Source organism: Lacerta agilis, chromosome 1, assembly GCF_009819535.1.
Source record: "Lacerta agilis isolate rLacAgi1 chromosome 1, rLacAgi1.pri, whole genome shotgun sequence".
Lineage (NCBI taxonomy): Eukaryota > Metazoa > Chordata > Lepidosauria > Squamata > Lacertidae > Lacerta > Lacerta agilis.
Window position 1 is genome coordinate 38,496,760 of NC_046312.1, and position 22,003 is coordinate 38,518,762.

General features: G+C 40.9%; 1 protein-coding gene across 1 annotated transcript in view; it reads left to right on the plus strand.

Moving 5' to 3' along the window:
* Positions 1-22,003, plus strand: part of SPRED1 (sprouty related EVH1 domain containing 1) — a 73,496-nt gene that overhangs the window by 37,224 nt on the left and 14,269 nt on the right. The window contains exons 2-4 of the mRNA XM_033144700.1: positions 11,890-12,064; positions 18,832-19,000; positions 20,715-20,764. Coding sequence (XP_033000591.1) covers positions 11,890-12,064; positions 18,832-19,000; positions 20,715-20,764 — 394 coding nt within the window. The remainder of the gene's footprint in view (positions 1-11,889; positions 12,065-18,831; positions 19,001-20,714; positions 20,765-22,003) is intronic.

Here is a 22,003-nt window from a genome sequence, read left to right on the forward strand (position 1 = left end):
AGTTAAAACCTCATACAGGAAGCAGGCTGAGGACTTAAATAATCTAGAGCAAGTGTCACCAATATTTTTGTGCCCATGGTCCCATTGGCAAATAGGAGAAACTGTTGTTGGGCACCACACACAAAACAAGGAAACATACACTGCAACGCATCTGTTGGGTACAATATAATTCTTCTTTCAGACCTACTTGCAGTGGGGTAGGAGAGCCTATAGCAGGGAAGGCTTCTGCAGGCACAATGTTGGCAACCCCTGATCTGGCCTTTGCCAAGCTCCATGTGTTTTGGTCCACAACTCCTATCAGCCCCAGCCAGCATGGCCAATGACTGGGGGTGATAGGAATTGCAGTCTCAACATCTGGAAGGCACCAGATTAAGGGAGACTGATACAGAGGATGGAGGCTAAAATGGCCTAACATGAAGGCAAGGGAGTTGAATAATGAGATGTGTGAGGGAAAACACAGGAACTTGCTTCCTTCTCCCTTCCAGAAATGTCTCCTGCAGCAGTCAGCTGCTCTGTTACTACAGTGAAGATGGGACAAACAGCTTGGCACCGGTCACCACCCACGGGAAGAAGGGCAACTGGAGATACATTTCTCTTCCCAACAATAAATTCTGTCTTTTCAAATGTATGTGTGCAAGCTACTCAGGACCGTGGGATGGAGCAGGATATACAATAGATATACAATGTAAGTGATTCCAGTGTATGGAATTCTTCAGCTGATAGCTACTGATTGGCCTATAGAGGATACCACACAGCAGACAAAATGGAATGAACCAGTTTAGACAGAAGCCCCTCCAGGTGTTCCATCTGACTGACCGTGGTCCTGACACCACATCCATCCTCCTGGTTCTGCCCACCCCCACCCCCAACTCTTGAACACTGAGCAAAGCTGCCAATGTAACAGGTGTGACAGTTTTGCAGTTGGGGTGTGGTTGGACCGTATCTGCTTTCCTCTTCAAGCTGCACTGTAATGTCACCTCCTGGGTGAGGCTCGTCAAAGAAATACCTATAATGGACAAGGACAACAGTTAACTTGCCATAGCAAATCATCTTGGCTTGTAAAAAATATCCCATTTGTTTTGCTAGCTGTGGTGAGCAGTAATTAATTCCTGACCGTAAAATCTTTTTCTAAACATCATTATTTTGCTTCCTTTCTTCCCCCTTGCTCCCTTTTAGTTTATGTTAACACTGCTGCTTTGTTATCTGCCATATACAATCAATGTGGCTTACTTGTTAAAATGACCACAAATGCCTTGCAAAAAGCTCATTCACAGTGTAAAGATTATAACACTCAGGGAAGAGTTGCCTTAATCTCAATAAAACCTTTAAAGTACCTGCCATGCCAGATTCTGGTACTGAGATGCGAAAATAATTACGAATGATTAAAACTGACCACAAATGCTAAGTGAGAATTTGCTTTGCATTAAACCAGAGTTCTGTAACTTGCAGTGAGAGCTGTTCTGAAAGAGGGAGTAGAAGAGCATCTGACTTTCTAAACATAATTATTCTGTATTTTTAGAAAACAACGTATTTCCTTTCAGGCCGGGTGTTGTTAAAGTACTTTCTTATGTCAGTTTTCTTTAGCTTCAGTCAAGTCTGCCAAAGTCCATGTTCTTGTACTTGTTCTAGGTTTGGTAAATTGGCTGGGAAAGTTACATAGGCTTGTATTTCTGAGTTTGGGAACTGTGCTGGCTTGGGGAATTAATATTAAGAATTAACAAATCTGTATTGTGAATGAAATGCTTTTCATTTGTTTTCTCTACTATAATACCACATGCACACAGGTGCTTCTCTAGTAAGCGCATGTTCAGTGAGTATAAATTGATAAAATGAGACATGCAAATGGTGGAAATAAGAGCAGTTGAAAATGTGTAAAAAAAAAAAGTGGTTAAAAATGACCATCGTATAATGTGAGTTTTCACTTTCCTCTGCTCATCCGTAAGAGCTTGTGCTACTTCATTTAGAGCAAGAATAGGAGAACAGATAATTGTTTCCAGTGGGTGCCCTTAAATGGGCACAAGCATTTTGATTCAGTGAAGATCCTTTCCACTAACAGATGAGAAGGGGAGGTAATTTTTGCCATTTTGCACCCCCAAGCCCTTAGCATTCTCCCCCACTCCAAAACAAAAAAAACACAAAAAAATGCTGTGGAGGTTTAGGAACCAGATGGATACCAGTTGCCATGGATCTGCAACAGAAAAAGACTATTACTTTTATAGGTTTCCCAGAGGGATCTGGTTGGTCGTTATGTGAAATAGGACACTGAACTACCGGTAGATGGACCTCAGGCCTGTTGTTACGGTATGTTCTTATGAGGCTCTGTGGATAAATCAATCATAGCTTTAACTTATCCCAGCACTACTTCCACTTGGTTTTTCTTCCCTTTTGTAAATTTCATACAGTGGTGCCTCGCAAGACGAAATTAATTCGTTCCGCGAGTCATTTCGTATTGCGAAAAATTCGTCTTGCGAAGCACGACCATAGGAATGCATAGAAATTTAATTCCCATAGGAATGCATTGAAATTTTCGTCTTGCGAAGCATGACCATAGAAAAATTCGTCTTGCGAGTGACCCTTTCATTAGCGAATGCCTTTCATCTAGCGAGTTTTTCGTTGTGCAAGGCATTCGTCTTGCAAGGTACCACTGTACATCTTTCTAAGACAAGAGGGCCACTGTTCATTCGAATTGTTGTTGTTGTTGTTGTTGAGATTTAGATTTATTGCTCCCCCTTCACCAGCATGTCACAACAATGCTGTCACAGCCCTGATTAGGGAAGTTTTTAATATTTGATGTTTTATTCTGTTTTTAATCTGTTGGGAGCCGCCCAGAGTAGCTGGGGAAATGCAACCGGATGGGCGGGGTATAAATAATAAATTGTTGTTGTGTTGTTGTTGTTTAAAATTCAGTATTAAAAAAGGTTAAAACAAATTACAGTCCCAGCAGTAGGGTGGGTCCTGAAAACACACATCTCAGGCATTAAAGGCCATAGTAAAGAGGTGTGTCTTCACTGACGACGGTATAGTGAAGGTGACAGGTGTATCTCCATGGGTAGGGAATTCAACAACATAGAGATTAGGCTTTCCCAGGCCGCTGCCACCCCTGAACTTCTGAGGGCAGTGGAAGTACCAAGAGATTGTCACACCCAAGAGGGCCCATAGGGAAGGAGGGGGATCTCTCATGTTTTTAGGGCCTAAATTGATTAGGCTTTTAAACACTAGCTTGTAACATAACAGGATGTAATAGGAAATTAAAAGCAAATGCAGGTTTAGATTTGCATGCTTTCTCCTTTTTCTCATGGCAGTGAAAGAGAACAATTAGAATCATTCACTTCCCATTTTAAATAAGTCACAGTTCCCTGTGATATCCAGACTCTAGGAACACAAACCAGGAGCAAACCATGGCTTCAGATTCAGGCTTGTTCTGCAAATATAATACTGTCCAACCATGGTTTTCTGTATTCAGACATGTGGAAACAATTGTTCACTTAGAATGGAAGCAGAAGTTTCAGATCTCCTCTTCTTGTCCACCAGGGAAGAGTGGAATATGTGTTACATCTAAACTGAACTTTGTGAAATGGACTGCTTATTCTCTAACTTTCTCTTTAGCTGATATATCATACTGCTGCTATCTTTAGGCGTATTGGAGAGGTGGTATTGGCATTTCTCCTATGAAGGAGGATACTAAGCCTCTTGAATCTATTACACTTCTTTGACTGAGAGTTAAATAAATAAGTTTATTTAATATATTTATATCCCACTCTTGATCGAAGGTCTGTATATTATTACTATGTAGATTTTCATCCAGGCATAGCTCAGAATCCTTTATCTTTTGCGAGCTGGATTGTAGTGCATGCCTTTTAGGTCTTAAATGTCATCTTTATGAGCAGGAAACCTGAGGTAGAAAATATTGAATGTTTAACCAGAAGTAGGACCTCACCTATATTCTAATTGGTTCACAGTGGCAGGATCTAAGCCAACCGGTATTAATGGTGGTGGGCATTTGCAATGCTTCCACAGGGTTTTGTGCTTCTTCCCAATAGAAATTAATGGTAGTCATTTATGTTTTCAAGTTGGATAGAAGTATTGATGGACCCCATGGGAATAGAGGATATAAAGGCCTTGGAAATCCCAGTTTTGTCCCCTCACAACTACAGTATGTCCCAAACCTCAGCCCCTGTACTTTGCTCCCATAAAACTTGAAAGGAGGTATTGAGACTCAAGCCAGCCCTTGCCACACATCTCAGGCCTTGGTTCTGTTGGTCACCCCGGGCTCTAGCTAGGTGATGGAATGTAGGAAACTTTTATAATGATGCAGTTTCATTAGTAAATCATCTGATATGGAATTGGAATCAATACAATTTATTTATTTTTTAAAAGAAGGAGCCCCTTTGTCATTGGGTTACAATCTAGCAAACAGCACAAAGACTTTCTGTTCCAGGATATAGGCCTCTTGGTGGCCTTTCCCCCCCTTGGTGCAGGCTGACAACAGACACTTCCTTCCTCTTCCTTAAATAAAGATCCTCCTTCCCTAAATAAAAGTAGCCTTGTTTATCTTCGACTGCTCTCGGGAGACTTGTCTTTTTGGTGGCCAGAGGTTAGAATTTCGCTTTAGCAAGTACATTTGTGTCATAGCTAGCGGAACATCTTGTACTGCTATCTGACCTATTTGCCTGAGGGAACTGGAAGTATTGTTTAATGTTCTACATACACTAAGCAACTATCCATAGGCTGTGCGGATTGCATCTGGAATCGTATCATGATCAGAACATGAGTTGTCATTTGGGTGGAATAGAAAACAATTGGCAGCCCCTGGTATCAATTGAGGATTGATACCAAGAACTCCTAAGCAGAGGGTGAAAGACATACTAGGCCCAGAATCGAGTAGATCAAAATTGTCTGCACATTAACAGGGCCCCACATGGCAGCCCATATGACAGCTGCTACCATAGGATAAGGTCTTGGTTAGTAGTGATGTATGGAAGTGAGAGCTGGACCACAAAGGTTGATTGCCGAAGAATTGATGCTTTTGAATTATGGTGCTGGAGGAGACTCCTGAGAGTCCCATGGACTGCAAGAAGATCAAACCTATCTATTCTTAAGGAAATCAGCCCTGAGTGCTCACTGGAAGGACAGATCCTGAAGCTGAGGCTCCAATACTTTGGCCACCTCATGAGAAGAGAAGACTCCCTGGAAAAGACCCTGATGTTGGGAAAGATTGAGGGCACAAGGAGAAGGGGACGACAGAGAACGAGATGCTTGGACAGTGTTCTCGAAGCTACCAAACTGCGGGAGGCAGTGGGAGACAGGAGTGCCTGGCGTGCTCTGGTCCATGGGGGTCACAAAGATTCGGACACGACTCAACAACAACAACAACAATACATAGCAATTTTTTCCAAACTACCACAATCATTTTCAGAAGAGGGTGGAGCAGTGGCTAGAAAGGATGTGGCATTTCCACTTTGAACTGAGAGGGCCTCGTACAGAAACATAAAGTTACCTTTCTACTAAGTGAGAAGCATAGTAAATCAAGTTGCTGTAAGTAGTGTCCTCCTATTGCTCCATCTGCTGCCAGAATTAAAAGCTCAAATAGCTTAAGAAAGGAAAGAAAGAAGATGCTATACTCTCCTAAAGTCGTTTTCAAATAGTGATCCAGGAAACCCTAGGGGTTCCTCAATGAGAAGATATATAATGACATGCAAGCTTCTCTGAAAGATGCGTGACCCATGACTGCTGACCAATGTTCCCGGTGATTGGAACTATAGACAGAAGTAGTAGTGAGATTGCAATGCATCAGTGCCCAGCAAATTCAAGAAGAACACAGCACACACACAAACACACGTACAGTGGTACCTCGCAAGACAAATGCTTCGCTAGACGAAAGGCATTCGCTAACGAAAGGGTGACTCGCAAGACGAATTTTCCCATGGCCGCAAATCGCAAAACGAAAACGTTTTGTGGTTTGTTTGTATCTATCGTAAAACCGTGTGCGCTTCCTCTGACCATGCTTCACAAGACGAAATTTCTGCTATACAACAACACTCGTGGAACGAATTAATTTCGTCTTGCGAGGCACCACTGTATGTGCACAAATATATCTTAATAGCTGCAGCCAGGTTAGTATTGTTACAGAAGGAAGTGTCACCTTTGGGATGTGTACAGCTACTCTGCATCTCTTCATATATGGTTAATGCTTAAACAATAGAACTCTGTGTTGGTTGGTTGAAATAATTTAACGTTTTCCTTTTTTTAATAATCAAAACAAACATTATTTACAGTTACTTACTTTTAAAAAATACCAACATGAGGAGCCATGAATGTTTGTTAGCAATTGGTAAATTGTTCTAGATCAGGGGTAGGCAACCTAAGGCCCATGGGCCACTAGCAGCCCACGGGGGGTCGTTTAACCGGCCCACGAGACGCCCCTGAACTGAGACACCCACTCGGCGAGTTCCCGCCTGCTGCACTAAACCGGCCCTGCACGGGGACTTTCTTCCGCGGTGCTGGAAATCACATCTGTGCATGCTCAGACGCTGAAAATTGTGTCTGTGCAGACGCCGGAAATGGCGGCCACATGTGCAATCCGGCCCATGGAGGGATCTCCGCTGGAGTGAACTGGCCCAGGTGAGGTAAACCTTGCCGACCCCTGTTCTAGATGATCTCGTGTCTTGCGAATTAAGGTGCTGAGTACATAACATTCATTATACATTTGCTATCCAAACAGCCCCAAGGGATGACTTTTAGTCCCATTTTACAGATTTTAAAGATTTAGGGCAAGATCCAGGGTCATGCCAGTGGACTCATTGGGGCTTCACCTTCTACTCTGGAGCCCACTCTTCTCCCCATCTGCTCCCAAGGTGCACAGGTTGCAGGAGACAGAAGATGGAGTGTAAGGAAGATAAAAGGAAGTCCTTTGTGCAAGCAGAATGCCACAATTGGATATCATCCTGTGGCTGCACTCGCCCAAGAGCCCCTTCGACCCCATGATCCCCCAAGAGCCCCTTCGACCCCATGCTCAAAGAATTTGGATATAAAGATACAAGGAAAATTGGGATTAGCAGGAGAAGGAGGAAGGGCCAATGGATGGTTTTCTGAGCATAGCTGGAAACTGGCATATTTAAATGTAGTAGCAAGAAGGTGAAGAGCGGGAAAGTTGTGGGGAAGGTGGCAATCAGAAGGGAGATCAAGGGATCACTTGGACATTGTGGTGTCAGGGACTACAGGTAGTCAACTCATCAAGTGCGACAAGGAGTTAAGAGGGGAGAGAGGAAAAGAGCAGAGTATTTGGTTTTGATTTTATTACAGTGGTACCTCGGGTTAAGAACTTAATTTGTTCTGGAGCTCCGTTCTTAACCTGAAATTGTTCTTAACCTGAAGCACCACTTTAGCTAATGGGGCCTCCCGCTGCCGCTGCGCCGCTGCTGCCTGATTTCTGTTCTCATCCTGAAGCAAAGTTCTTAACCCAAGGTACTATTTTTGGGTTAGCGGAGTCTGTAACCTGAAGCGTCTGTAACCTGAGGTACCACTGTACTGGAAAAGGAAAATCTTGGGCAGAGAGGAAAGAAGGAAGGAAGGAAGGAAGGAGAGAGAATGTACTTGAGTGAGCCAGAGCAGGGCATCACGGCATCTGGTGATGCTGAGAGTTTCTGAGAATGAGTGGGGTGTACAAGTGTTCTTTTGCCAGGTAGATGGCAGTTGAGGAGCAATATATTGACAGCAATCTGGTCAGCCAACTCATTCTTTTTCAAAGGCATTCACCCACATCAAGGATATGGCTAAATATGTTCAATAAAAGGAGCACAGCAGGCTTGGGGGTACAAGGAGCTTCTTGTTCATTGGGAAAGTGGGGCCACAATGTTAAGAACTGAGAGTGAACTGAAGGTGGCAACTGCAGAAGGTACTGAGCAGACAGAAGCAACAAAAGGAGAGAAGTGCATAGAAAATGGCAAGGCAAATCCCCACAATTTATTTCCTGTGATTCACCCAGAATAAAGTTGTTCTTGCATTTAGTTGAACCATAATGTTGCAGTTTCAGAAAGATCTGCTTTCCAACAAGTGCAGCATTTCCTAGTGGTTATTTGGCATGCAGGATTTGGGAAAGGAAAGAGAGGGAGGGAGGGAGGCCATGACCTGTTCTCAATTCTCCCTAGGGGGCAGATGAAATACTGTCCTAGCAGGCCCCCACCCTTTTCCAGATTTGAATTCTGTGCTTGTACTTGCTGCGTTGGATTCTCTCAGGAAGAAGGGAGGTGCATCTGTGATTTTTTTATTTTATTACTGAAAACAGTTGATTATGATAATGACAGCCCCAGTGAGAGATTCATTATGCAGCAAAGGCTTCCACACTTCAAGATCACAGAAGATGGGTTTCAGGTTTGTACAGTAACAAGCCTAGTAGAAGAAGAAAAAATACTTTCTGCATGTACAAGTGAAAAGCTTGCCAAGAGTACTTTGCATTCAGAGTCTCTCGGTACAAATTTGAATTTTCTTTATAGTGCAACCAAGCAGTTGAATTGGTCTGTCACTACTTTTCTCCTCTTCTTACTTTCTCACCAAACCCAAATATTTCAAGATACTGACTTGAGTAGATAGATAGATCCTACCTGAAATGTAAGCTAATTCTACATAATGATGAATTTTATGAGTAGAATTGTAGCAAAGAAAAAAGCCTTTATTATTTAGTTTGCTTGTTAATTCACGTTTCTCCTCTTCTGGATTGCTGGGTTCCTCTTGAGCTCTTGGTGGTAGAAGCACATCCATAGCATTTTGCCTGATTAAACTGGAATAGTATTCTGTATAACTGCTTCGCAGGAGAGAGGAAAAAATAGGCCATTAACTTGGAACTTTACTGAATTTACTTTCCTTCTCAAGTTGAGGACGGGAGATCCCTTTTCCTGTTTTAAGGAGGAGAATGTCATATTTGGGATTCCTTTTTCTAGTCTGTTATGTGAAAACTGACATTTGTCAACATCCTAAACTTACGCTTGTCAGGTAAAAGAATAGAAACACAAATAAACTCAACATCCTCTAGACATTCTAGAAAGATGAGGCATGCATACAATCCTTTCAACTCTGACCTTTGTAACTTTAATTGACATATTTGAAACTTCTGTGCGTTATTTAAAAAAAACTAAGAGGTACTTCACTCTGATATTTTTTTTGCAAACATTAAGGCAATAAAAGCTATCTGTGCATACTTAATAGGGCCAGCAAAATCAAAGGATAGCTTCTTTGATTATGACGACGATGGCTATTTATCAGCATGCAACACAGAACTTTCACATAACCTCATATATTTGCATACATTAGTGTGTGAGACTTCCCTAAGATCCTTCTTCTTTCTCTAAACAGCACACTTGGAACAGTTGATGCTCTAGATCTACAGTATCTTGCATGAGTACACAGTGTGTGAGAGACAGAGAAACAGTTATATAAAATGAGGGTGAAATACAAAAATGCTTATATGAAGGTATGCCTATAGAAATAAAGGATCTTTCTCTGATCTGACTTCCATCTCTGTCATCTCACTGTGATTGCACAACAACTCCATCACAACCATCAGCATGATGGTTTTGGGCTTCTCAAGTAAGAATGGGCACTCCCTTAAAACTAGAAACACTAAAATCTGTAAGTGAGCTTTTAAAGACTTCCTTGACACTCCCTAAGAAACCTCAGTGAAATTTAGTGCTAGGGAATGTGTAGCACATGAGTTGCAGATCAGGAACTTATTTAAACCAGGACGAGAGTCTATTTTCTCATTACAAAGACTGAGCGATTAATTTATTATGATTTCCAGTGGAGTTAGCAGTATAGATTACTGTACCCTTTGAAACTTGTGATGGTTGAGAGTGAAAATTATACAAATTCTTGAACTTTATGTTTCCAGTTGTTCCACTTGTGCATGTGTTTTAGGGAAACATGCTGTCGTGTGTGTGTGTGTGTGTGTGTGTGTGTGTGTGTGTAGCTGGTGCAAAAAATAGAAAAGGGGAGCACCCCACATTCCACCCTGGCTAGCATGAGCACCAAGGATTGGGATGTGGCAGTGACTCCACCACTTCTTTCAGTCCCACTGCTCAAAGCTAGAAGTTAGACTTCCTAGTTCTAGCAACGTATGTACAACAAAATATCTAAATACAAGTATTTGGGTATAACAAACAATGCCTAGGTAACCTTTATCATTTAAAGAGAGTTTTCCTTCTGTTGAAGTGCCGTGTCATTCTGACAGCCATCTGTCAGGAATGCTCTGGTGGTGTTTCCTGCTTGGCAGGGGGTTGGACTGGATGGCCCTTGTGGTCTCTTCCAACTCTATGATTCTATGATCAGTGATGATTAGAGGAGATAGTGGCTGTTTCAGACTACTCTGATATAAAAGGCTCCGGTCTTACATGCATGCCCCTACCAGTGTAGAAGAGCAATAAAGTAACTCCTTTTAACCATTTTAAGGGCAAAGGGGAAGTTGAAAATGTGATAAGAGAAGCTTGCTGGACAATTTTAAGTGGCTCTTCTTAGGAAGCAAATATGCAAAAATAATGATCTTTTACTCGGTTTAGGCTTTAGTGCAGTGGGGTATTTTGATCCAATCTGTACCCATTCATTTCTTACCAAATTAAGACAGTGCACAACTGAATACAAACAGGACCATTTCTGCCAACACTGTTGCCGTGGTTACCAGTAGTGAGTGATACTGCCTTGCCACACATTCTGATGCAAGGCTGTCACAACCCCCCTGGTATTTTGAGTTTGGTGAGACCAGATTTTTTTTTACATTGTTTTGACTTTTTTTAGTCAATAAATTGTCCGGCTCTTACCTCAACATCTATTTTTTTTTAATCAATACCATCAGGAATTCATGCAAATAGCTTGAGGACTAAGCTATGGGAACACTTCTTGAAGGCCTCGTGGTGTATCACCTACATTTTTGGCTTACTACAGCACTATGTAGCACTCTGCTGAACATTTTGGGGCAAGCCAGGAATGTTGAATAGTCCACTCAGTTAGAAGGATCTGGTAAACTCCAACTGTAGCTAGGGAGAGAATTGCAAAAGGCAAATTAAATATTAGTAAGAAGTAAATAAACTTTATTGTACTAGCCACAGGACATGACAAAACCATACAAACACTATCTGTACCTCTATATAAAAAAGAAGCTCTGTCTAAACCATCGGAATCGTAAAATACAGGTGCATGCGTAAACTAGGGGTCTCCACACAGCTACAGTATTTTCCTATTTACGGTAGACCCCTGGATTGCTAAGAAGTATGCATTTAAGTAGAGTTGTTGAAGATGTGAATGTTTTGAATAGTGCTGTCAGGCGTGGAGAGTCCTCCACTTCCTTCGGTAATGTCACAGATAAGAATTAACAAGCAGTTGATATAGTCCTTTTATTGCAGCATCATGCTGCAAGCACAAATACACAGCTCTCCGCAAGGAGGGCAGTTGGCTACTCTAAATCCGACTTCCGCAGCATTTTAGGCACCAACGGGAAGTTCCTCCCTCCCTCTGACTCCTTTGCTCTCTGATATGTACGTTCGGACCTCCAAGTTCGTGGGGAGGGGGGGCTCCCCCACACTCTCAAGTGACGTCTCAACTAGCTGCGCCCTCCCTTCTGGCTCCCTTGTCATTATCTCATAACTGGGTAACTCATCCCTAAGCTGTTCAACTTCTGTACCTCTCTCTCTCTGCTTCTGAACACGCTGTGGACAAGGGGAGCGACTCTTCCCCCTCCAGCTCTCCATCAGATAGAAGCTGGTCTGCCATAGAATGCGTTCCCCAGTCCTCGTCTTCAGACCATTCCCTGACAAGTGCAAATGACTGTGCTGTGAATTGACTTAGTTTAAATCACATTCAACTAAACGGAGAAGCTAACTGCTTTTTCTCACCTCTCTCTTTCAGTAATAGTTATGCCCGTGTGCGAGCTGTGGTGATGACCCGTGATGACTCAAGCGGTGGATGGTTACCACTTGGAGGGGGTGGACTAAGCTATGTCACCGTTTTCAAAGTCATTCACCAGGAAGAAAATGGCTGTGCTGATTTTCTTATACATGGGGAGCGTCTCAGGGATAAAACGGTAAAGACAACTGTTTCTTTCTTATACCATTATGAACATTCATATTTCTGTGTATCTTTCTAATCTGGACATTTGGGAATAAGGTACTTTTATGATAATAGTTTCATTTTGTTAATTGACAAAAATAACAAAAGCAAGCAAATGTCTGAGACAGAGGGGGGTGTTTATTTAATTTTTTAAAAAATTGCCTCTCATTTCATAACCCAAATAATATTTCTCACTAGGCTATAAAAATCACAGCAAAACTATAAAACGAAACAATAAGAATAGGAATGTAGTCTAGAATACTGTTACACCAAGTTCTATTTTTAAAGCTAGACCACTTCAAACTGGGCTTCAATCATTTTGGCAAACTTAAAACTAAACACATTTAAAAACTATAAATGGTGGAATAGAATGCATAAATATGACATTAATTTTATGTGGAAACAAGAGTTTTATTTATTTATAAAAAATATTTATATACCACTCATAGCAATATATCACAGCAGTTTACAACAATGCAAAACTATAAAACCATACAGTAAAATTGTAAAAAAAATTAAAAACAAGTTAAAAGCAAAAGTTTGCGCCAGAACAGAAGAAGCATTGGACAGTTGCAGGCACTTTTTGCCAATTCCACTTTCCCATTGCAACACCCTGCAACCCAAATCTGTTCCCGGTAGTTCAGGGACCTTTCCGTGCAACATGGAAGGTGGTGCAGAGGCTACAGGGAAACTGCCCAAAATTGCCTTCCTTTTTCTTACATCAGCAGATGCCTCATTTGGATCAGAAGTGCTTCTGCAAACAGGACAACAACTTTGTGTTTTATCCAGAATTGCTTATGCTCGTTTCATACAACTACCCGCAGAATCGCTGGAAACCAGGAGCACTTTAAATGTTATCTGAAACCTAGTTGAAGTCACTTCCAAGGTTGGCTCCCTCAAAGCTGGGATTACATATGCAGGACCCTTCCACAAGGGCAGAAGCCGGCCACATAAGTTCAAGCCATTCAGTCAGCATCCCCACTGTAAAATATCTTCATAGCCAGTCCCTGCCCCTGTGGTTTGGTCCCTTAAATGTTAATGCCAGCCTTGCAGGAGCCACTTCCATGAAGGCTGCTCTCTACCCAGCAGACCACCACCCAGCACATGACAATCCAAAGAAATAAATATTTATTTGGGGGTTTATTTATTTATTTGGGGGTATTCTTGTTATTATTATGCATTTTGTGGGGGGGTTTTATGTTGTGAATCGCCCTGAAATCTACAGTTGAAGGGCGGTACACAAATTCAATTAATAATAAATAATTTGTGCCCTAAATAACATTTCCGCCATTTAAACTAATCATAAGGCTTTCTTTTAATATGCATTGCTGTCCTGTGAGACCATCTCCTGTGTTCATGCTACCAGCTGAGCTGCTGAAATGTGATGTAAATCTTTTCATGAATGTGGTTTTGGTCGGGTGTTATTTGTAGTGCTGAAAATAATTCTTAGATTTTTGAATGAGTATCTTCAGAGATGACATGTCCAACGACAAGAAGCAACGTGTTCCAGATAGATAAAGCTAGATTTCTAATTTTTTTGTGGCAGACCTTAGCGTGGGAACAGAAATAACTGGTTACTACAGGCAAAACAGTGGTATTGGCTAGAATATGAGACTGAGGGGCAGGGCGGGTTTAAGCATATTATCAGATGCTATGGGGTGGTAGTCAAGGATATACCATATACACTCGAGTCTAATGTGCCATCGAATCTAATGCGCACCTCAATTTTCAGAACCTTGAAACCAAAAAATTATTTGCTGGCGAATGTAAACGTGCCATCGAATCTAATGCGCACCTTAATTTTTGCAACGTTATTTGGCCAAAAAAGGTGATATTAGATTCGAGTAAATATTTTTTTGCCTTGAAAGTGTCGGCTGATTGCTTATTATCCTCTTGTAAAGGAGCACCACTCAACTGCCCCTTCCTATCCCGCAGCTTGATTTGTCATCCTATATAGTTGCTGACTCCCATTAATTCCTGTTGCCATTTCACAATAGCCCTAGGTAGTAACTGAGTTATTTATTGTCTGAAAAAGCAAGCAAATCCTTTCCTCGCTTCTTTCTTTCTCTGTGGCAGCAGCTTTTCTTACTTGCACCGGCCACAAAATTTGACCTGTATTTGTTTCAGAGCTCCTCTGTGACTTTTCAATGTGGCTCTCAATTTAAGACTGAATTTGGCCTATTTAAAACGTGTCTCTTTTTTGCCCCCATTTGTTGTAATGTGGAATCTAAAAGAGGCTGTAAGTAAGTAAATTCCCATCATCCCTGACCACCGGTCCTGTTAGCTAGGGATGATGGGAGTTGTAGTCCCAAAACAGCTGGAGGGCCAATTTTGGCCATGCCTGGTTTAGATGAAAAACTTAATTCGTGTCATCTGCTGCAGCTTTATCCACACTGCCCTGAGTTGTCAAGTCACGCAGTGTAGGTGGATCACACACTCAGTATGGGTGGATCACACACTTATTTAAAGTAGCTTTTGTTAACTTGGTTCCCCCTGCATGTTTTGAGAGTTGTAACCCAGAACATACAGGGGGCATCAGATTCTCCAAGCTTGGTTTAGAACATTTCAGTCCCTCTTTTCAACAATCAAGAGTGAACATAGGAAGCTTAGTATTGTCCATACTGACTGGCTTTCTAGAATTTCGGCCAGCATCCTACCTACCTAGGAGATTGAACCTGGGACTTTTTGCATGCAAATATTAAGCTCCACCATTAAGCCAGGGCCCTTCCCGCTCAGATATGCTTGCAAACGTTTTGATTTAAATTAATATTTTGTATGCTGATATTCCAGCAACAAAGTTCACCTTAAAGCAACCCACAGTGATAGCAAAGGCACTGGAAAACAGCACAAATTATTTGAGCATATAATTGCAGTTTAAAAAACAACAACCTAAGCCGTAGTAAAGTAAAACCAAAAAAACTCATCTAACAATTAATGCAGTTCAATACAAACCCATAAGTCAAATTATCTCGTCTGATATCAACCTGCTCGTGGTCAGTGCTTAGTTTCTGAGACTTTCCTTATAGTCCCTTTGCCAACCAAAGAAGGGACGAGAGAGAAGAGAGCCTTTGCAGAACTGGCATCTGAACTATGGAATAACCTTGCAGGACAGATTCACCAAGCCTGCTTTAAGCTTGCTCTTAAGAACCTGTTTTATTCTGTTAGACATTTTTTCCCAATGAATTGTTTGATACATTTTTTAGCCTGCTGCTGTTACTGTGTTTTTTTTATCATGGTGGTTTAAAGTGGTAGTTAGTTTCTTAAATGTGCTTATTTTTTTAAAAAAAAGTTAAAATATAATATATAAAATTATATTTACATATATATGTGTATATAACTATATATATGTATATAACACACACACACACACACAAAATAAGCTGCCATGAGTTTAATTTTATCATGGAATAGTGGGGTGTAAGAGGCGTAAAACAGAGATAGCATCACACAAGTTAAAACTTATTCTTAAAATAAAATAGAACAACAGTAATGCTTCCAGGAATGGGTGTTTCATTCGTCAGCCCCTTCCTGTGCATGAAGTGATACCACCAGGCAGCACAACAGCTAGGATGTCATGACTCTAACTGACTGGAGATTTCTCAAGCTTCCCTTCCTAAGCCATACCATAGGATGAGGTGATTAAGGGTGGGTGGAAAGGGAAAGCAAGTCTTCATGAGCAAATTCCTGGAAAACTGAGGAAAAAATCCAAGTAACCTTTGAGCAGTAGGATTCCCCTGTTGGAAAATGAACCAAATGTCTTAAATTCATAGCCCATTAGGTCGAATGAATGGATAAAGCATAATTTTACCACCCTTCAAACATTACTTACAATCAAATTTCATAATGGCAATGCATTGTACTTCATATCTGAAATGATCCAGTAGCTGATGAGTTTTGCTAAGGAAAGAACTTCATTAGTTCTTTTTAGAGAACGTTCCTCTCAGAATCTTCCTCAACAGTACTGATTCACGGTACTTTCTGTTCCTCAGACCATCCATTCTCCTTTATCAGGCTTTTAAGAAGTCTTTGACCTGACACCAGCAATTCTAAAATAGGGCTGACTTCTGTAACAGCACTTCCTCTATCACACCAAGGCTTCAGGCAGTGAGAAATGAATTGGCTAGAACTCCAGTGGTTCAAGGTAAACTAAATAGAAAGCAATGGGCCAAAACCTCTCTTGCTTTTATTTTACCAAAGGAGCAATGAGACGAATTACTTTCAGAGAAAACAGATAGCAGGATACGCACTAGATAGATAGATAGATAGATAGATAGATATTAGGAGGAACCTAAGACCTTTAAAATCATGAGCTGGTTCTTGCAAGTGATAAAATGAGCGAGCTTTTAAGAAAACACATTGGGGAGTGATTCAGCTTGCTAAGCTTTCAGACATATTTGGCTTTACATTATGAAGAATGCCATTGTGATTGCTCGAAAACATAAAAAATATAGCTATAGCTGAAAATGTGTGTGATCTTTGGCACAAAAAAAAACATTTGCATTAGACCCAGGAAGGAGTTTTAATCTGAATTCAGGCAAAAGGTTTGCTTGCTCAGCCTGGATGAGATGTGGTGTTATGATATACAGTAAAATCACTGTATTTTAGTTGAAGATAACTTGTGGCAAAAGACAGGGTACAGCTTCATGAATAAGAATTTGCTTGATATGTTATTGACAAAGAGCCTGTCAGGTACCTTGAAAAGTGATAGCACCCAGGATATGGATTTCACTTTGGAGTGACAGAGACTATTTCTGGACTTGTTTACCCAGCTTGTTTAGATCACTGTTGGAATGTGAAGGGTTTTCTTCTTCTTTCTTTTCACAAAGCACCCCTGACATAATTGCACACTTCCTCCTTTATTATACTTCCCTTCCGAGATCTGGCTCCAGCCAGTCTAGTTGGAACAATTACCTTCCACTCTAACCTGGACAGGTCTGCTGCTCTTTTAAGCTATGTAAACATCAATGGAGAGTTTCTTTTATATGCAGAATTAAACATACATTCAGGCTTCAGTATTTTAGATTTTCAAATGCCACAGACTTGATGATATTTATTTTTGCTTTCCGGTTTAATAATGAGACATTTATTCTGTTACGTGTTACGCATCTTATTGTCTGGTATCCTTGCTTAACCGCAGCAAGACAAATGAATTCAAAGAGAAGACATGGGAAGAACTTCACCATTCATGACTTTCTGAACGAAGAGAAATCGTGCACACCCTTTCTTTTACATGGTGTTCTCCTTCCAAAGTGGATGTTTCACAGCATTTGGAGACTTAGCAAGATTAGAGTAGTCAGATGAGAGAGGTGGGCATGGATAGAAAAACCAATGTGGTGTTTTGCTTGAGTATTGGAGACCCTGGTTCAAATCCCCATTCAACCATGAAGTTCACTGGATGACCTTCAGCCAGGCATTACACATACGTCAGCCTAACCTCTTTTACAGGGTGAGGATATAGTGCGAGGAGCCATGTATGTCGCCTTGAACCCATTGGAGGAAAGGCAAGATGTGATTGAATGAAATTGAGTAGGAAGACTGAAGGATAAGGGAGACCGGGGATAGTCAATAACCCCTTGGCCAGTTCTTCACTAATTCCTGATTCAGGATTTGTCTACACAGTTCAAGAATATTGTCCAAAGTTTTAGAAGACCTGTGCAGTGTTTGGAGCCAATGTAAAGGGAAAATCAGCTTGTGAGAGGCCAATCAGTATGGAAGAGAAAAGTGGCCCATGTTGCTGTCTTCAAATTCCCTTCTCCAAAATTCGCCTTCTTTTAATAAAAGGCAGCCTATGCTTGCTACATGTGTTTTGCATGCAATTAACTGTTACCTCCCTTTGTAAGATTATAAAAGATCTCCTTTGATTCACCCAAGCACAAAAGCGAAGTATGCGTGTGCGTACATATCTACACTGGAATAAACTGCACAAAAGCATCTGTGGATTCATCAACACTGTTATGTTTGTTGTGGGATAAGAATCATGGGCAATGACATGGAAGTAGATTCAGAGGGTTCTGTTCATACATTTAGTTGCTTTTACCCACTTGATTTAAGTTTATAAGCTGGCCTGGTTCATACATAGTGCTAAAACATGGTTTATTAAACCATGGCTTAGTGTTACAAGTGAACCCAGTTAAGCAGTTTAACTGTGGTTTGTTAACTGTGGTTAAATGCCACTCATTAACTGTTGTTGTTGATTTATAAACCTTGGTTAACTCGAACCATACCTTGCCATTATGTGTGAACTCCGGCCTCCTCCTTAACTATAGCTAAGGAGCTGTCACAACCAAAAAGCTGTAGCCATGAGTAAGAGCAGCAGAAATCAAAATCAAACCACTCTTGAGGTTTGACTGCTCTTGTTGCTGCTTTTAACTATTTTGTGGTGAAATAAACCAAAGTTTAAGTGATCATCTGCCAGGTGCCTTGGCTTCAACTGTGGTTTATTAACTGCTGAACGTTAATCATGGTTTAGCATTATATGCCAACCATGCCACTGTGTACCTACAAAAAAATGCATAGGTATTGCTGTATTATAGCCTGGATTCGGGAACAGCCAGTAACTAAAGCAAAAACTAAATTTCTTTCAAGTAGGTTATATATAAATGGTTTTTCACAAACTTGTCTGCTTTGGGGAGGAGCTAATTGGTCCATGACATGATTCATTTGAGAGTAGACTTTATTTTTAAACCTAGTTGTGTACAGAAGTCCCTTATGCTAAGTTTTTCCTTTAACTCTGCTTTTCAGGTGGTTTTGGAGTGTACGTTGAAGAAGGACCTTATTTACAATAAGGTTACGCCAACTTTTCACCACTGGAAAATAGATGACAAAAAATTTGGCCTGACATTTCAGAGTCCTGCTGATGCAAGAGCATTTGATAGAGGCATTCGTAGGGCGGTAGAAGATCTTTCCCAAGGTATGAATCTCTGTTCCATAAGCATTTTTAAATATATAGTAATAATTTTAAAATAATTTTAGTATTACCCACGATGTAATACTATATGTGTTAATGAAACTGTGCTGGTCGTCTTTTTGACTGGTTGTCTACAGGCAGTTGTTTCTCTTTTGCCAGTCTGGGCGGCCCAATTAATACTCAAAATAAACATGAAGAACAGAAGCATCATGTAAGGTTCTCAGTAGTTGCCCATGAGTAACCAGTCGGACTCCGCTGTTTCTTTTAGTTTCTTTATTGTGCAAGTATATACAGTGCAGAGCATAAAAGTTCATGTCTGTCTCATCCTTCCACGGAATCCGGGAATGACTCTTTCCGGTTCTTTGCCCAACATAAAAGCCGCGGGATACGGAACCCCCTCCTACCATCCCTGTGCCTGGCCCCTCTGCGCAAGTGGGGAGACGGAAGAGGTGCGTCTCCCCCTGTGGCTGAGCGGTGCGAGTGCTCTCTCACCTTCCCAGAGCCCTGGTCCGCACCTCCCTGGGCAGTCTCCCCTTCCCCACTAGAGAGACTGCTGCTTTCCCCGCTGGACGAAGAGGAATTGCTGAGAAGGTGTTGTGGGGGCTCTCTATACCCTGAAAGCCCTTGCACCACCCTATGCTGAGGCGAGGACAGTTCCCTGACACATCACTACTGTGCATGCATGTATAGTGTCAATGTACATTCATTAATATTAAAAGGCAAGTACCTGTTTTAGCCTTGAGCAAGAGAGCAACATGCAGCTCCTACAGAGCTGGTCTATGTGGCTGAGGGGTAATGAGCAATGGTTACAGCAGAGATAGAAAACGATGATGCAGGTCAGCCATGGTGATAACCCCTGCTTACCCAGGGAAGAGGCAAATCACAAATTTGTATTTAATATTTTTAAAGTCCTATACAAAGCTACCAAAGAGAGCCAACATCCTTTCATTGAAGGACCTTCACTACCTTTTATAGAGCATTGGCCACTTAGCTAATTGTTTGGATTTCTCTTGTATAACGTTAACTAACCTTCTTCCTTGGCACTCTGTCAGCTTCTATGATGCTTTGCTGTGAATTGTGATTTTGAATAGTTTCCAGAGGATTATTTACTTGCAAATGTGTTTAGTTCATATTACGCCAAGTGAAGTGAGGCCTTCAGGTTTAGCAACCTTGTTCAGCAGTGTGTGTCTTTTTGTTTTTGAGTGTGTGTGTGTTTTTACTGTTTTGTAACATACTAGCTTTCTTGAATGTTGAAATATCAGAATGAAATGTGCTGTGCACATTCAGGACAGCATTCTGTATTTAAAGTTCAAACCTCTGCTTGATCCCACACCAGTTTTCATGTGGCTTAGGAAAGGCATTAAACACAATGCAATGTAATGTCTCTCTTGAGCACTGAATTATCAGAATGAAATTTGGTACATGCTGTTGACATAATTCTCTGTTTGCTTGAATTGGTAGTGTACATGCTTGATTGGTAGTGTACATGCCTTGCATGCAGAAGGTCCCAGTTTCAAACCCTGTCATCTCCCATATAGCAAAATTGAGGTGATGGGAAAGATCTCTGCCTGGATTCCCAAAAAGCCCCTATTACTCAAAATAGCTGTCTCAGAAAAAATGGAGAGTCCGGCTAGGGGAACATAGGAAGCTGCCTCATACTAAGTCCTCAACTCAGAAAGAAACTTGAGATTTTTTTGTTTGTCTTATTCTTCCATAGGTTGTCTGACATCACATGATGAAATTGAAGTACCTGTAGATGGCTTTCCAGTAAGTGCTTTAAACTTCCATTATGTTAATTGTATCGGAAGAGATGACAGGAGTTTTCAGTCCTGAAAGTGGTCTTACTTGTATTCATTAAAACCTTTTGAACTTTAAATCTGCGGAAGGATAACCACGTGAACCATCTTGCCTTGTAACTATAGAGTTTAGGCTAGATGAAGTTATAAGCTATTGCTTCGTTTGAGAGACATTTCTTTCTTTCTTTTTTACCCTAAATGTGTTAATGAAAGAGTGAGTGGATATAACTAAAGTGAGGTGGTGCTAAAGAGCCTGAAGCTTAATTTGAATTATGGCTGAACTCTAGAAGAAAAATGTCCATTGCCAAAACTCATACTTGTGAAGGTTGTAGTATTATAAAAATGTCCTCTGATTGCATGCAGATTAAAGGGTTTAATGTCAGGCAGGCCTCATCAGGATTTAAAACTGTAACCCATTTTCAGTGTTGAGGTTCAGTCACACAACACGGGAAGCAACAGCAAGATCATTATTACTTCATTGTTCTTCCCAAGGCTCCTGTAGACAAGTAATACACAGTGACTACAAAAAACCCATGGGTGAAATCCAGTGCAGTGGAGGTATGGGGAGTCAAGGGTTAGAGTTTATGGATTTCATTCACATGAGCTGGAAACTATTGTTCTAGTTTGGATTATCAGACAGGCTCCACTTTAACTAAGATAGCAAATTAAAAGCTTTTCAGCCATGGTAGTGTGTGGTGATAGTCTATATCACTTTTTAAAGTGATATATCTAAATAAGGATGATATTACCTTCTTATTGCAGTGTTGTTGGAAAACCCAAAAGTTGTGACGCATTTTCAGCGGGTTTTTTTTTTTTTTTAAGTCAAAGGTAGATCACTGTTTTGTAAGTGTGTGACTTAATTGCCATATATTAAGATGAGTTACAAGCTTGGAAATGGGAAAAACTGCCAGTCTTTGCTTTTAAAAGCATATCATTACTTGGCAACACATGTGGGTCTTTCAGGCAGTATCTGTGTCATCCTTACAGGCAGCAGGCTGCATCATCAAGATTATCACACATTCTCGTATCTTTTATCTGAGAATAAACTATACAGTCTCTTCAGTAATCAGATGGAGTGTGCTTCATCTGTTTAACAACATTCACAAATGTTGATAAGCAAAGATGAAAAAAAAATCTAAATATTATGCTAGGTTAATTTTTCAAGTGGAGGATTTTCATTTTTGGACAGCAGATAATGTGAACTGGATTT